The following is a 13,793-nucleotide window of genomic DNA, read 5'->3' as shown; positions in this document are numbered from 1 at the left end:
GTGAAGAACACACTGGGTTAGTGATGGGGCAGAACAAGAATAATGTGTCCTTCTGGTACTGACAAACAGATACAATTTATGAAAGAGGTTCTGAAGTGGAAGGACAGTCTACAATTAAAAGAAAATAAATTCAAATCAAGAAAAACAGGAAATATTTAACTAGAAAAGAGGAAAACCACTTGAAGTTACTACAATACTTCTGCCCATGGTACTACAGTATCTGTGCAGATGTATTCTTTCATAGACAAACCTGAAGAGCAGCTGAGCCTCAGCTGAACAAGTGAAATGTAAGACAGCATAAATACAAACATACACAGCTTATTCAGTACCACTAACTTCTTCAACTTTCTAATGTGGATGAGGGCACTGAAATAAGGAGAAATGAAAATCTGGAAAAAAAAGAAGAAAAAACAAAACAAAAACAAACCAGAGGCCTTTCTCTTTTTTTTCTTTTTTTTTTTTGAGATTTATCTCAATTATCATTAAAATCAGAAACAGACACTTCCTTCATACAGTAATGAAGGGGACTTCAACACAAAGCTGGTGCTTGATGATTTGAACTCATGTAACTCATGTTTTCAAGATGGGCAGTTGATCACGTTCACCTTTGGCAGCTGACAGAATAGGCACTTCAGCTGTGGCAGCTGCCAACCTCTTTCACACGAAAGGAACCTGGTAATTACAGCCTTGGAAATGCTCAGCAGAAAACATGCTCAGCATATTATTTTCTTTATGCACCTACTGCCCCTCATTTTTGTTTCCTAGGACAGGCTTATTTTAATTCCATGTTTTCCTTTGCTTGTTTTCTTGCAAGTTGTGTCTGTCTGTTCTGTCATTGGTTTTCCTCACTGGCCTCCATCTGGGTTGTGCACAAAACCCAGACAAGCATGAAGGCACCAGAGATGTATCAGGAAACAGCATGGGCAGGAGCATCATCACAACCATGCCACAGCTGTGTCTCCACACATGCATACTTACAAAGAGATTGGGCTGAGGATGGCATAGACAGATTGATTTATCAACACTAATTCTTCCCCATTACATTTCTACCCTGCAAAATGGGAGCTAGCACAAACCATTTTGGAGGCCCAAGCGGAAGCTGATTTTTTTCTGCATGATTTTCTAGCTTGCATCCCCTTTCTATGTTGTGATCAGAAGCATTTAAAAACCAGGAACTCTGAAGTCTAACTACGCAGACACCAAAATATAAAGTTTCCCAAGGCTTTCAGGAGTTCCAAGAGGTTGCTATTGGTCTTTACAGAAAGCACTTAACCAAGGAGATCTAGCATGTGGACTTCCAAGCATTTAAAAAACCTAGCTCTCTCCTCATATCTTGTAATTTTGTTCCTTTTACTGAGCATTTCAGCGCCATGCAACTGCATCAACAAAAGAGCTATTTCTCTTTTTAGATTAATTTTCCTCCAAGGATGTATGTAATTCATAAAAATCCTACCCTTGATTTCTCCTTTTCCTCCCCTTAAAATCCTTTAGTTTTTAAGCATTTCTGTTTTATTGTAATTTACAAAGGTATAAGACATACTTTTCTTGCATAAAAAACACAAAACCAAACCAAAACAAAACCAAAAACATTAACTGTTAAAGCTCAAAACCAGATTTGGTATATAATTATCACTAAACATTTAAGTGACAATGATACCACCTGACACAGGTATAGCAGAAGTCTTCAGAAAACATCATTAACTTTTGCCTCTTCTGTTTGTAGCTGGAGTTTCTGACCTTCAGTCACCGACTCCATGAGAAGCTCAATGGAGAAAGATGAAACAAACGTCTGATTTGAAGTACAGGTATTTAAGGACTGAACTGTGATTTGAGGATGTTAAAGGATGAGGAATCGAAGCAGCAACCAGCACAGTATCAGAGTTGAAAGGCTACAGCTGACACAAATGACATTTTTGCTAGAGAACCAAAACTCACGTGAGCACACAGGTTTGATATAATGACATGAGATAGCAGCTTACGCAGTACTTAGGAAAGCAACATAATCCTCTTACCAGTGACACAGGAAAAGAGAGCAGATTTATGCTGGAGGGAACTAGATCTTCTCTCTTTGGAAAGCATTCTTGAATTGCTTGGTTCATATTTTTCAGCAGTAATAAACATTTTATGCATCTCTGGATTTATGCCTTCTGGAATCATACGCGGGCTATGCTGGTAGAAATGAAGCATTTTGTTTCCTGAAATAGCTTTGTCGATGCTCCTTTTGTTAGACTGGCTTTGATTGTAAGTCTGTAAAAGAGAAGACAAATCATATGTTGTGTGACTGTTTTTTCGCATGACTTGAGCAAAAGTAAAAGAACACCCGAGCGTCTGTGGGGTATCTCATAACTTTATGTTCCCTTATAAAGATGGGTTTTGTTTTGATTTTGTTTGGGGTTTTTTGTTCATTTTTCTTCACTTCCTTAAACACAACTAAAATAAAATACAATGCAAGGCCCCAAGAACCAACCATATTCCCTCTTCCGTGAGTATCATCAGTTAGGTCAGCATAACTGGTCATTTACGTTCTTGAACTTGAAGTTCGAGACCTGCTGGATGCCTCCGCATTATGGCAACCAAAGCAGAGAGGGGAAAGGAACTGGAGGACATAGAAGAAAACAACAAAGCAACAAGGTTTTATTGAAAATCTGACAATGAATACATCAAAACATACCACTAATTTTTTTTTTTTTTTTTATATACTAAAATATCTCAGTCAAATTCCACTTGAATTATCATTGTTTTGTGCCTAGGTAAACCAATGAAAGCAAATGTACCAAAAAGCGAGGAAGTGCCAAAGAACAGCAATTGTTCTTTAAGTTCCAAACAATACAAAGTATGAAATAACATACAGCTTTTCACACTCTGTAAACAGATCAAAAGTAGCCACACCACCTGGGAGAAAGGAAACGCAGCTCTTGTCTGGTGGAATGTACACTCTGCATCAGATACAGGGATGATGTGAATTAGATTACATCAGAAACAAAGAAAGGAGGTCAAGGAAAAAAAAGGCATAAGATTATTAGTTAATGTCATATGTGCTCCCAATCCTTTCAGTTACACTCTATTTTTATTGCACAACAGAAGAACCAAGAAAAAGATGGAGAAACTAGGTGAAGAAAATGGTGCCCCCTCTGTAAGAGTGTCTCCCCACACCACCCTGAGTATTTCTGGTCCTAATATTCTTGTCTATGTGACAGGTCATCAATGCGGACAGCATGCCCAGTTAGTCTGCCTAAGTGCTCTGAGTATGACAGTATGGCAGCTATGTTCTTTTGAGAGATGATCTTTGGAAACCAGAATTAGAGAAAACGGACACAAGAAGATGCCCTCCGACTAAAACTAGAAAAGCCTAACAGCTAGCTCTAATGAACCATCCCTCAGGCATTCCAATAGATGTCTTTTTAGTCCTAGAACAGGCAAAAAAGTTTTAAGGGGGGAAAAAAAAGTATCATCCAACGCATTATTTAACAGAACTGCTACTGTGCTGTACAGAGACAGTATGTTTTGTTTTCCTTTTTTTCAGGGAGTGTCAGCTGGGCCCTAGAAGAGCCTGAGAGGTTGTGAGGTCACTGTGCCTCTGAGCCCTTCCCTTCCTACCAGTTCAAATCAGCAGCTTACAGCTCCCTTCCAGGCTGATGCACAAGCAACTGAGCTGTCACATGATGTTAAAACATCCAAGTCAAATGCAGCACATCTTAGAATACAGCCAAAGTAGAAGGTTCATAAACTGAGGGCTCAGAGAAGCCAGGGTATTAGCAGGGTGCAATCGCATGATGAGCGGTGCGTGGCTGAGACACAGTGTGCTTCCATGCGGGATGGCTGAACCAGGTGCAGAAACACAGGGACCAGAGTAACAAACACTTCTGTAACAGAAATTCTTGTCCAACCTCAAACTTACAGACCTGCATTTGTCAAATTTTCCCAATAAAATCTCTTCAAAAGCTTTATTATTGCCTTGAAGTGGTTTGATTTAAAACAAACATTCTCATAAATTAACATGAGACCATTAATTACTTTGCAGCCAGAACAATGAGGTACACTCTAAAAATGCCTTGCATTTAAAGATGCATTGCATGATGAATCTATACAGATGGAGGTTCATATTCCTCTGCAACCACCCTCCCTAAACCAATGTCATCAGGGATTGCCTTGCCTCCTCCTGCCTAAAAACCCTGCCCTGCCTGCTTCCCTGGGCCAGGCTGCAGGATGACGCTGGGCAGCAGCCTGGTACAGCTGAAGATCGGTTCCCCAGCTCACAGCTCAAGGCTTAGACTTCCACTGGTACACTGATTTCCCAAGGGGCAGCCTGCACTCAGAGACGATTAATTATACTCCAAGTTCAGAGCTGAGGTTCAGGAATTTAGCAAAAGTAGATTTCCACTTAAGCTGATCTCTTCAGACCTCAGACGCAAGTCTGCTACCACTAAGCACTTGTCTAAAAGCGTAGTGTCGTCAGCAGCTCAGGGTGAGACGCTTCTAGCCCTCCCATGCTCAGAGCTCATCTCTATCTCTTCCGCATGTCGTGCTGCACCCTTGGCAAACCCCCTGTATTTTCTGAGTTTCGTTTTATCAAAATAAGTGTTACTAAGAACAAAGGCTTGAAGCTCTTCACATTGAGAAAGCACACATTTTTAGAATAGCGTGGACTATTACTTCCCTGTAAGGCCAGTTAAAATGTTGCTAGGAGTGCTCACGATTGCTGCTGGGTTTTAATGCACAGTGTAGATTTTCCTGGAACAGGCTAAAGAAGCCACTTTGTTTTCCCAGTGAGAAGCAAGCTACACACTCACCCGTTCCTCCCGCCCCTCGGCGAGGATGACCACAATCCTGCCTTGCCGCCTGCGCCCTGTTCGGCCCATTCTCTGCACGAGGCGAATTGGGCTTTTCTGAGCGTCAAAGCAGATGATGAGATCAACTTCTCCGATGTCTAAGCCTTCTTCTCCAACACAGGTAGAGACCAGAGTGTTATACCCACCTTCACGAAAGCGTCTCACCACCTGAATAAACAATTAAAATTAGATTTAGCAGGTGAGCCAGAGAGCCTCTTATACGCACTTTGCAATATTTCTAGGTGCAGACAGAAACTGAAAAAATTAGCTTATATTTTTAAACTGCAAAACTTGGTCTTTCTGGATTTGTCACACACTGATGTTAACATCAACATATCAACTCTTCAGTTCTAAAATAAAGGAAAAAAAAAAAGCACACCTTATTCTCACTCCAACCATGGCATCCTTCTAAAATCGATCCTCCCAACTTTGCAATTAAATATTTTGGTTGGTTGATTTTTATTTGGTTATTGGAGTGATTTTTTTTTTTTTACTTTTCTAGATCAAAATTTAAGGATATAGCTTACTTTTTTTTACCTACAAGAAAAAAAAAATCCCCTAAGTATTTGAATATTTCTCTAGATTCTCAGATATATGAAAGTCAGCAGTTGCTAATATAAGGTAATATAGAAAGTATAATTTTGGAAACTCTGAAGGCAATTAAACTACACAGGAATTTACTAATGACAGTTTAAAGTTCAGTCACTGCCATACAATCTATATTGATATGCATGTAGTTATTTACACAATTAATACTCTCTATCACTATTTCCTAATACAAGTTTCAACTTTTCTTTACCTCAAGTTGCTCCTTCTGTGTGAAGCCTTTTGTGCTCTTGCCTGTGGAGTGGCCAACAAATGTCATCACACGAACCACCGGATGGAGCCGTGAAAGCATTTCTGCAATTTCTTGCACACTGTCCCGAAATGATGAGAAGATCATCACTCTGGTACCCACAGCATCCACAGATGGGCTTCCAGGCATCACTTGGTCTATTTCATTTTAAAGAGCCAGAAAAGCATTTTTATGCACAATTTTAAAATAATAACTGATGAAACAGTAAGGACAGGTCATCCCACAAACTACACATTCAGAGCTCTCGCCTCGCTTACTGGGAAGGTTTTGTCCAACTAGACTGCATTCTGATTTTCTCAAATAAATTGACTTTAATAGGAATTTCATTAAAAAATATAATCAAAGTAAATAAATAAATAAATAAATAGGAACAGTAGAGAAAACTGACAATTAGGAGCCTCTTAGATTGCTCAGACTAACCCCCCCAGAAAAGATTCTGACATACACCTGCTCAAACAATTCCTCTTTGGAATCAAAGCAGTAACATAATTTTGGAGAATTTATGCCAACTATGGTGAAAGTGTCTTATATCTGACACCATTTCTAAGGTTACTTTGAAAAGCTCAGCTTTGATGGCAAGTGTATTGAAGTTTAAGACACCTTCTTCCAAAGAGCCTACAATGTAACTTTTAAATCTGCTACTTAACTGCCCATAGTCAGCTGAGGTCAGCAATACATAGGAATAAAACCACTCTTACCATTAGTCTAGAATACAACATAGCAGAATATAAGAGATCTGCATCAACTTTCTATGATTTACTACAGCAAGTTTTCTCTAGTTCTACAGCTTAGGATCCTCACAACAGCAGAAATACGCAAAAACTTCCCTTAATACAATATTCTGTTGTTTTTGAATGATCTGTCATCACAACTGGTTGTATTTCTCACTTCAATAGCAAAGATCATTTTTCCCTTTCTAAGAAAAGGGGGAAATAATTGCATTGATACGCAGCTTCTCAGGAAGGTGCTTTTGACCAAAACAGTGTTTCTTATGTTACATCATCACGGATTTTGTCTTCTGAGTACTCAACCTTTTTTCTTTTTTTTTTTTTTTTTTTAAACTTACAAGGTATCCGCCTTCATGAGCACAAACAAAAGCCAAGCAACACACCATTTTTGAGCAGTCAGCTTCTGTTTATCCTATCCAAACACTAAAACAACACACCCATTACTGCATTCTGCAAAGTCAAACCAGAGTATCTTACAAAGGGGAATCTCAAAAAGGATACAGTGAACTACTGAAATTGGCACAGCTTGCATGCCTTACTTAGGCATAGCCCTGAGATGAAATGAAACAGATTTCCAGGGATAAAGGTCTCCTCTTTTACACAATTCTTCACAAAACACCTCTATCTCATTGAAAGAAAGGTTAGACAACGAATGAACATTCTCAAGACTGAATGTAAGCTGTTTCCTTGAAATATAAAGAGCAGGCACTTGGTGCTTGACAACAGTTCTTGATGTTAAAGCATTAAGTGTAACAGATAAGTTTGTGTGTGTGTATATACATATATATATCTCTTTCTGACCAACTATCAGAAATCCTGGTTTAGTTTTCAGTTGTGCATATCTACATGCAGAAATGCTTTCAGTATCACAATTCAAAAAGGAGAAGCTAAAACGAACCATTTTTCCCCATTTCTTTTTAAGATGAGCCCTCAATTCACACGTAGATTATGAAGGTGGCTTCCTCTGGTCAAAATAATTTTCAGTCTTGAGGCTGACAGCCAAGGAAGTTAGACATGGGGATCTCCAGAGGTCCCCTCCAACTAGTCTGAATTACTCTATGATACTCTACTGCAGGCCATACGGGAGTTCATCTGTCAAGTATAGAAACAAGTCCCCAGTGAAGGCCTAGAAATGAAATGGTGAATATGATTCAGTATTTTTAGCTAGAAACCAGACAATTGCAACACTGATAGAATGTGTTCTGCATAATTTGCCATCCTGAGCAGACTGACAAGCTAAATATTCCAGAATAAGTGCAGGCTGGATATATCTTACTCACATGAGTTCGTATTATTCTCCTCTTCTAAATTTATTCTGAACAACATTTATTCTATACCTACTTTTTAGCACATTCTCATGACTTGAATAGCAATAATGCTCAGTAGCATTTGTGCCTGTACGGTAAAAGCAAAAAGTTACACTACTGCCGTTACCTCCTTGACCTTATCCAAATCCAGACTTAGAAAATTCAAGACATTAGCAGCCCATAATCAATCTGACACATAATCCAGGTATTGAAGATTAGCTGGCAGAAGCTCATTATGCTGAGCCAATGTTTCTTAAGGGCTGGCCAGAATGTTCACCTGAATTGCTGGCAAGTGCACCTTACAAAGCAAAGGTGACAGCTACATGGTCAGGAAGTTCAGACTAAACCCAGTTCAGAATTTGCACAGACAACTTGGCACTACAGCCAGGCGTTCTCATCTCAGAGGCTTCATTTCAAATGAAGAGCTGCTGTTGTTCCTGATACGGCTAATGACTTAGGTTAATTAATACTCCCTTTTTCATCTCAAATGTCAGGCTTTTCAAGGAAAATGCTTTGCAGAGTAGTTATTCATTAAAAAAGAAATAAAAATACACAGGCATTAACACAGTAAATCATGATTCACAATAGTTCAGCAATGTGTAACTGGAACAAAGCAGTTAAGTTCAGGGGGTTTGTTTGGTTTTGTTTGTTTTCCCTAGAGATACCATACACTTGGATGCATTTTTGATACAAATGCTGCATGTATTTTCCACTGCTCACCTAAATGATTTAGGCTTTTATTTCAGAGCTTTCTGACGGAGCAACAATACATGTGATTGTGTTTGGAATCTTAATAAATATTCAGGTTTTTATTGACAGACTTGTGACAAATTCTTGTCTGGAGGAGGAATAAGTCAGTACATGGGTTGTACTCTATTCCATCAGAGTCCAAACCCAGAATTTAGGGTGTAGTTACTTGTGTATGTGTAAATTTAGAGTTTACCTGCAAGAGGTAAACTTACAGGGAGTAAGGATAGAATCATAGAATCACAGAATCATAGAACAGTTTGGGCTGGAAAGAACCTTAAGATCACCTAGCCCCCTGCTCCCTGCCATAGGGAGGGACACCTTCCACTAGACTAGATTGTTCAAAGTCCCATCTAGCCTGGCCTTGAACACTGCCAGGGATGGAACAGCCACAGCTTCTCTCGACAACCTGTGCCAGTCCCTCCCCACCCTCACTCGGCAGAATTTCTTCCTTACATATAACCTAAATATCCCCTGTTTAAGTTGGAACCCATTAACCCTTGTTCTATCACTACAGTCCCTGATGAAAAGCCCCTAGAGTCCCTTTCTGGTATCCTTGTAGGCCCCCTTCAGATACTGGAAGGCTGCTATGAGGTCTCCACACAGTCTTCTCTTCTCCAGGCTGAACAGACCCTATTCTCTTAGCCTGTCTTCATTCAAGAGGTGCTCTAGTCCCCTTATCATCCTCATGACCCTCCTCTGTTTGCTCCAACAGCTCCATGTCCTTCTTATGTTAAGGACACCAGAACTGTACACAATACTCCAAGTGGGATCTCACGAGAGCAGAGTAGAAGGGCAGGATCACCTCCTTTGACCTGCTGGTCATGCTGCTGGTGATGCAGCCAAGAACATGGTTGGCTTTCTGGGCTGTTAGTACACACTGCCAGCTCATGCTGAGCTTCTCATTGACCAACATCCTCAAATCCTTCTCTGCAGGTTGCTCTGAATCACTTCTCCAGCCAACCTATAGCTTTGCCTGGGTTGGGCACAGAAGTACAAGTTTTGCTCAAAGGGTATCATCAGAGACACTATGACATAGTGAATAAGAAAGCAAAAAGAGAAGTTCACAGTGCCTCACTATTTCTGTCGTGCCTGGTGCATTTGGGTTGAAGATGCATAAACTTAGTTACTAGAATGCATGCAACTCTGATCAGACTGTGAATTGTAAAGTGCTTTCTGGCCTTGCTTTAGACACAAAGATGTCAGGACTGTTTGTTTGTACTTGCTTTAAATTTAACTGCATACATCTAGAAAACTGTGGTCAGAATGTTGCCTTATATTCCCCATAGCCTTGCCTTGCATGTTAGTTATGAGGTTAAAGGAGGCTATGGGGATCAGGAGGAAGGAAAGACAGGGGAAAACATGACACACCTAGCTCAATGTATGACTCGATATGCTACCATAGATCATCCATTATGCTAGAAAAGTTGATGTATTTCTTCTGGCACAGTTACTGTGATTTTGTACTTAAAACAGTAAAGATTTGCAGTTTGTGCCTACTAACTTCTCAGGTTCATGCACACAGACACAAAAAATTAAATTGAAATATTTGTATATTTATTACCTGTTAGTAATACTCAGAGACATGTCTGACCAACATTGCAAGGAAAAAACATATCTGATGGGATTCAATGACAGCAAAATTCATGCTACCAAAAGAAGATGGAATAGTATTAAATATGAAACTCAGTTAAAGCAACTCTAGCACAGAATACAGAATTTGAGGCAACAGCTTAGAAAGATGTTAGAGGAAACAAGACAGAGATGTGGAGGGAGTTAGGAGGCAGGCAGGGAAGACAGAAAGAAGTATAAATGGGAAGGAAGGATGGGGAAGAAGAAAGTAACTGGCTTAAACACATTTGCACATATTCACAAAACAAATTTATAGGTACTGCTGTCATCATTCCAAAAGCAACAGCTGCAACAAGAAACTGAAAAGAATTTTCATCAACAGCTGAAACTTTCTAAAACCACAGACATCTGAATGATTCAGAATTCTTTGCTTCATAATCTCATGCTGTGGTGTTGTATGTGGTGTTGTTCTCCCGTTCAGTCAAGATGAACACGAATGAAAAACAGACAAATGTAATTGAAGGTTTTATACTTCAAATCAGTGCCTCAGTTTCTTATGCTTGGCAACAAGGCTGGATATCAGAGCTTTTATCCTTAAGATCTATAAATACGCTGCATCATAACTTTTCAGGAGGTAGTGGCAGCACTACACTGAGCAATCGTTTTCAGAACAAATTGTATGACTATGGAAATCATGAGACATGGTAGCATTAACAATGAGCTTACTATCACTGTTTTAGCTGTTAGAACAGTTTATATGAAATGAATAGTAATAACTTATAAAATGATTTCCTTAAGGAAATGTCATGGTATAGTTCTTCTCAAGAGAACTTCTCCACACAGAAGATATACAAACATACAAAACAATAATGAAGCACTTGAATGAATTAGGAAATAAATCAGTAGGATATTACTTGTTTTCATCCAAGGTTCAGCTGTTCAGATACTTTTTCCCTGAGTTGTTGGTACTTACCAGAACATCCCCTTTTCCAGGATTTGAAGTGTTCTATTACAATTTCCTCCAATTTCTTCAGTTTTGGGTGGCTATAGATAATTTTTTTATTTTCAAACACTGAAAAGGAAATAAAGCAATTAAAGATGTAACTAAACCTGCAACAAGTATGAAGCTTTAGTGAACTTCATTTCTTCCCATAATTATCTGAGTCAGACATACAAATTCCTGCCACTAGTTCTAATTGCATTCCCTAAACATAATAGTAAACTACTTATGAAGCACATTTGTTAAACCCAGTTTTTGAGAAAGTGTGGCTACTCTTTTTTAGTCACACTCTTTAGCGTTACAGTCACACTCTAAAAGGTGCATTGTCAAACAGTACTATTTTAACCTTTCATCTTAAATCAAATTTAAAACTTCAAACATAGTAAACTTGTTTGAAGGTAGCTAAAACCACCAAGAGAAGACGGATACATGGATGGATACAAGTCTAGGGAAAACAACCTGGAATATAGAATATTAGCTAAGAATATCGCAGCAAATACATACCTTCATCAACAAACTATGTAGAGGTACCTACTGTTTCATTTAAATGGAATGTAAATATTCTGCCTCTGAAAGGGAAATACTGACCTGTTTTATTCTTGTAAATACTTCCATTTGCTGAAGATGTGTCCAAAAACATGTCTCTGAGCTGCTGATAAAGCTTCATGAAGTCCTCATTACGACCAAGTTCATTCTTCGTGCGGGTTAACCCTTAGTAAAAAGTTGAAATAATTTAGTATCTAATCTCCAGAATGAATATATTTTTTTTCTATCCAAAAGAGAAGCTCTCAGAAGCAGCAAGCTCCTTTCAAGAGCTAAAAGATAATTTTTAGATTTAGAAAATAACATAGTTTGGCACCAATATTTTTTTTCAAGGAAGATGCCAGTACCGAATTTAAACATGAAAACATTAACTTAAACATGAAAATATATGTATAGACAGAAGCCTGGTTCTACTATTAGGACCAGGTAAACTAGAAAGTGTTACATCAACTATTTAGCACTAGAAAAGTCATACAATCCACAAACAGTGAGGGTGCTGAGGCACTGGCACAGGTTGCCCAGAGAAGCTGTGGTGGCCCCATCCCTGGCAGTGTTCAAGGCCAGGCTGGACGGGGCTTGGAGCAACCTGGTGTAGTGGAAGGTGTCCCTGCTTGTGGCCAGGGGTTGGAAGTGGATGAGCTTTAAGGTCCCTTCCAACCCAAATCATCTTGTGAGACTGAATTGCTGCCAGTTACCCAAAAGAAGAGAACCTACACTAAAAGCTTAAATTCAGAAGATTCTTGAATGATTTTATGTCAATGTTAAAAAGAATTTTGTTCTGCTCAAACCAGAAACCAAACTTAGCAGGACACCAGTACAGAAGACCTGCTTATTAGAACTATTTTCCACCAGTCATCTTTCAGGAGCAGACAGGGATTTTAAGGAATCCAAGAAACCAGGCAATGCATGAAATGCTCTCTGGTGCCTAGGCCTAACAACAGCACTACACCATCAGAATTGTAAAAAATCTGAACTTGCAAAAGTAATAAATGGTAAAAATGTCAAAAGCATAAAATTAATGAGAATTTTTTAGCTCATTGATACTATAAAAATATATTCTATAATATGAAGCAAGCACTGTATGCTTTTGGTTCAGATGTAGGATGAAGCAGGGTCACTGTAATTAAGCAATGATGTAGGCAAATTAGATTTTTTAAGTTACCACACAGTTACACAGTGAAGTATAAACAAAAATGAACAAGAAACTAGAGAGCTACACCATGGGCTAATCTGAATAGCTGGAACCTTCCCCTCCCAAACTCAGTATTTAAAAGAAACTTGAAGTTGGACTGACGTTGCCATGTTGAAATTTATCCCCTCAAAAAAAGTATCAGTACCAAACCAGGTCTTCCAAGGAACAATGACAACCCAACAGGTCTAAAAATGACTGCAAAAGAAGAGTTGCAAAAGACTCACAATAGTCAGTGATAGAATTAGGAAAATAAACTGAGGCCAGACCAGAAAGTATCTTTGCATCACTGTATGAATTCATGCTGTACGTACCCACATCTGGAATAGTACACACAATTTTCATTTGAGAAAATGAGAAGAGGTACAGAGAAAGACAACAACTTTATTTTTTGCTTGGAGAGCATGGAAGATGCTGCACATCTGAGACAGAAATATCTAGCATGATGTGACCAGATCTGTAGTCTTCTGGCACAGATGCTTAAAACTCATGCATACATGCATTTTGCTAAAGGGGAAGAATTGCTATACAAGACCAAACAATTTCTCAGTTTAAATTGTTTAATGGTTATTCTCTGTCTCTCCAAAGATATTACTGGCACTTACTCCAAGTTCAGTTTGTGACTTACTCTTTTCAGAACTGCTGCCATAAAAACACATTTACTATCCCAAATACACTCTGACATTGTGCTAACACATTTCCTGTGGGGGTGAAGTGGAACAAAATACCAATCACATTGGCAACCCATCTGTTACATAAGCTGTTTTGTGTGAACCTAGCCACACAGATGTGATAAATTAAATGAGAAGGACTGGAGACAAAAGGAAGGATGTTTCTGAAGACATCTCACCTTTTGATCCATCCATAATCCCACAAAGGTAGATAAATAGTGACCGTACTCCCATTTGTAGTAGCAGCTCATAACCATGATATAAACTGATACAAAGTGCAAAGTCTCCTTCAATTATGCCTTGATGTACTCCCTGTAAAAACAAAACAGATTCGTCATTAAATTAGGAAGT

The 13,793-nt window shown here is 38.9% G+C and overlaps 1 protein-coding gene across 1 annotated transcript in view; it reads right to left on the bottom strand.

Moving 5' to 3' along the window:
• FANCM (Fanconi anemia, complementation group M) overlaps positions 1 to 13,793 on the bottom strand; it is a gene marked incomplete at its 5' end in the record, with an annotated part of 46,144 nt that overhangs the window by 31,153 nt on the left and 1,198 nt on the right. The window contains 8 exons of the mRNA XM_010015048.1: positions 2,013 to 2,247; positions 4,791 to 4,997; positions 5,629 to 5,776; positions 6,717 to 6,746; positions 11,009 to 11,111; positions 11,227 to 11,244; positions 11,649 to 11,750; positions 13,622 to 13,754. Coding sequence (XP_010013350.1) covers positions 2,013 to 2,247; positions 4,791 to 4,997; positions 5,629 to 5,776; positions 6,717 to 6,746; positions 11,009 to 11,111; positions 11,227 to 11,244; positions 11,649 to 11,750; positions 13,622 to 13,754 — 976 coding nt within the window. The remainder of the gene's footprint in view (positions 1 to 2,012; positions 2,248 to 4,790; positions 4,998 to 5,628; positions 5,777 to 6,716; positions 6,747 to 11,008; positions 11,112 to 11,226; positions 11,245 to 11,648; positions 11,751 to 13,621; positions 13,755 to 13,793) is intronic.

Source organism: Nestor notabilis, unplaced genomic scaffold (assembly GCF_000696875.1).
Source record: "Nestor notabilis isolate BGI_N333 unplaced genomic scaffold, ASM69687v1 scaffold895, whole genome shotgun sequence".
NCBI classification, from domain to species: Eukaryota; Metazoa; Chordata; class Aves; order Psittaciformes; family Psittacidae; genus Nestor; species Nestor notabilis.
This window is presented reverse-complemented; position numbering and strand designations above follow the sequence as displayed.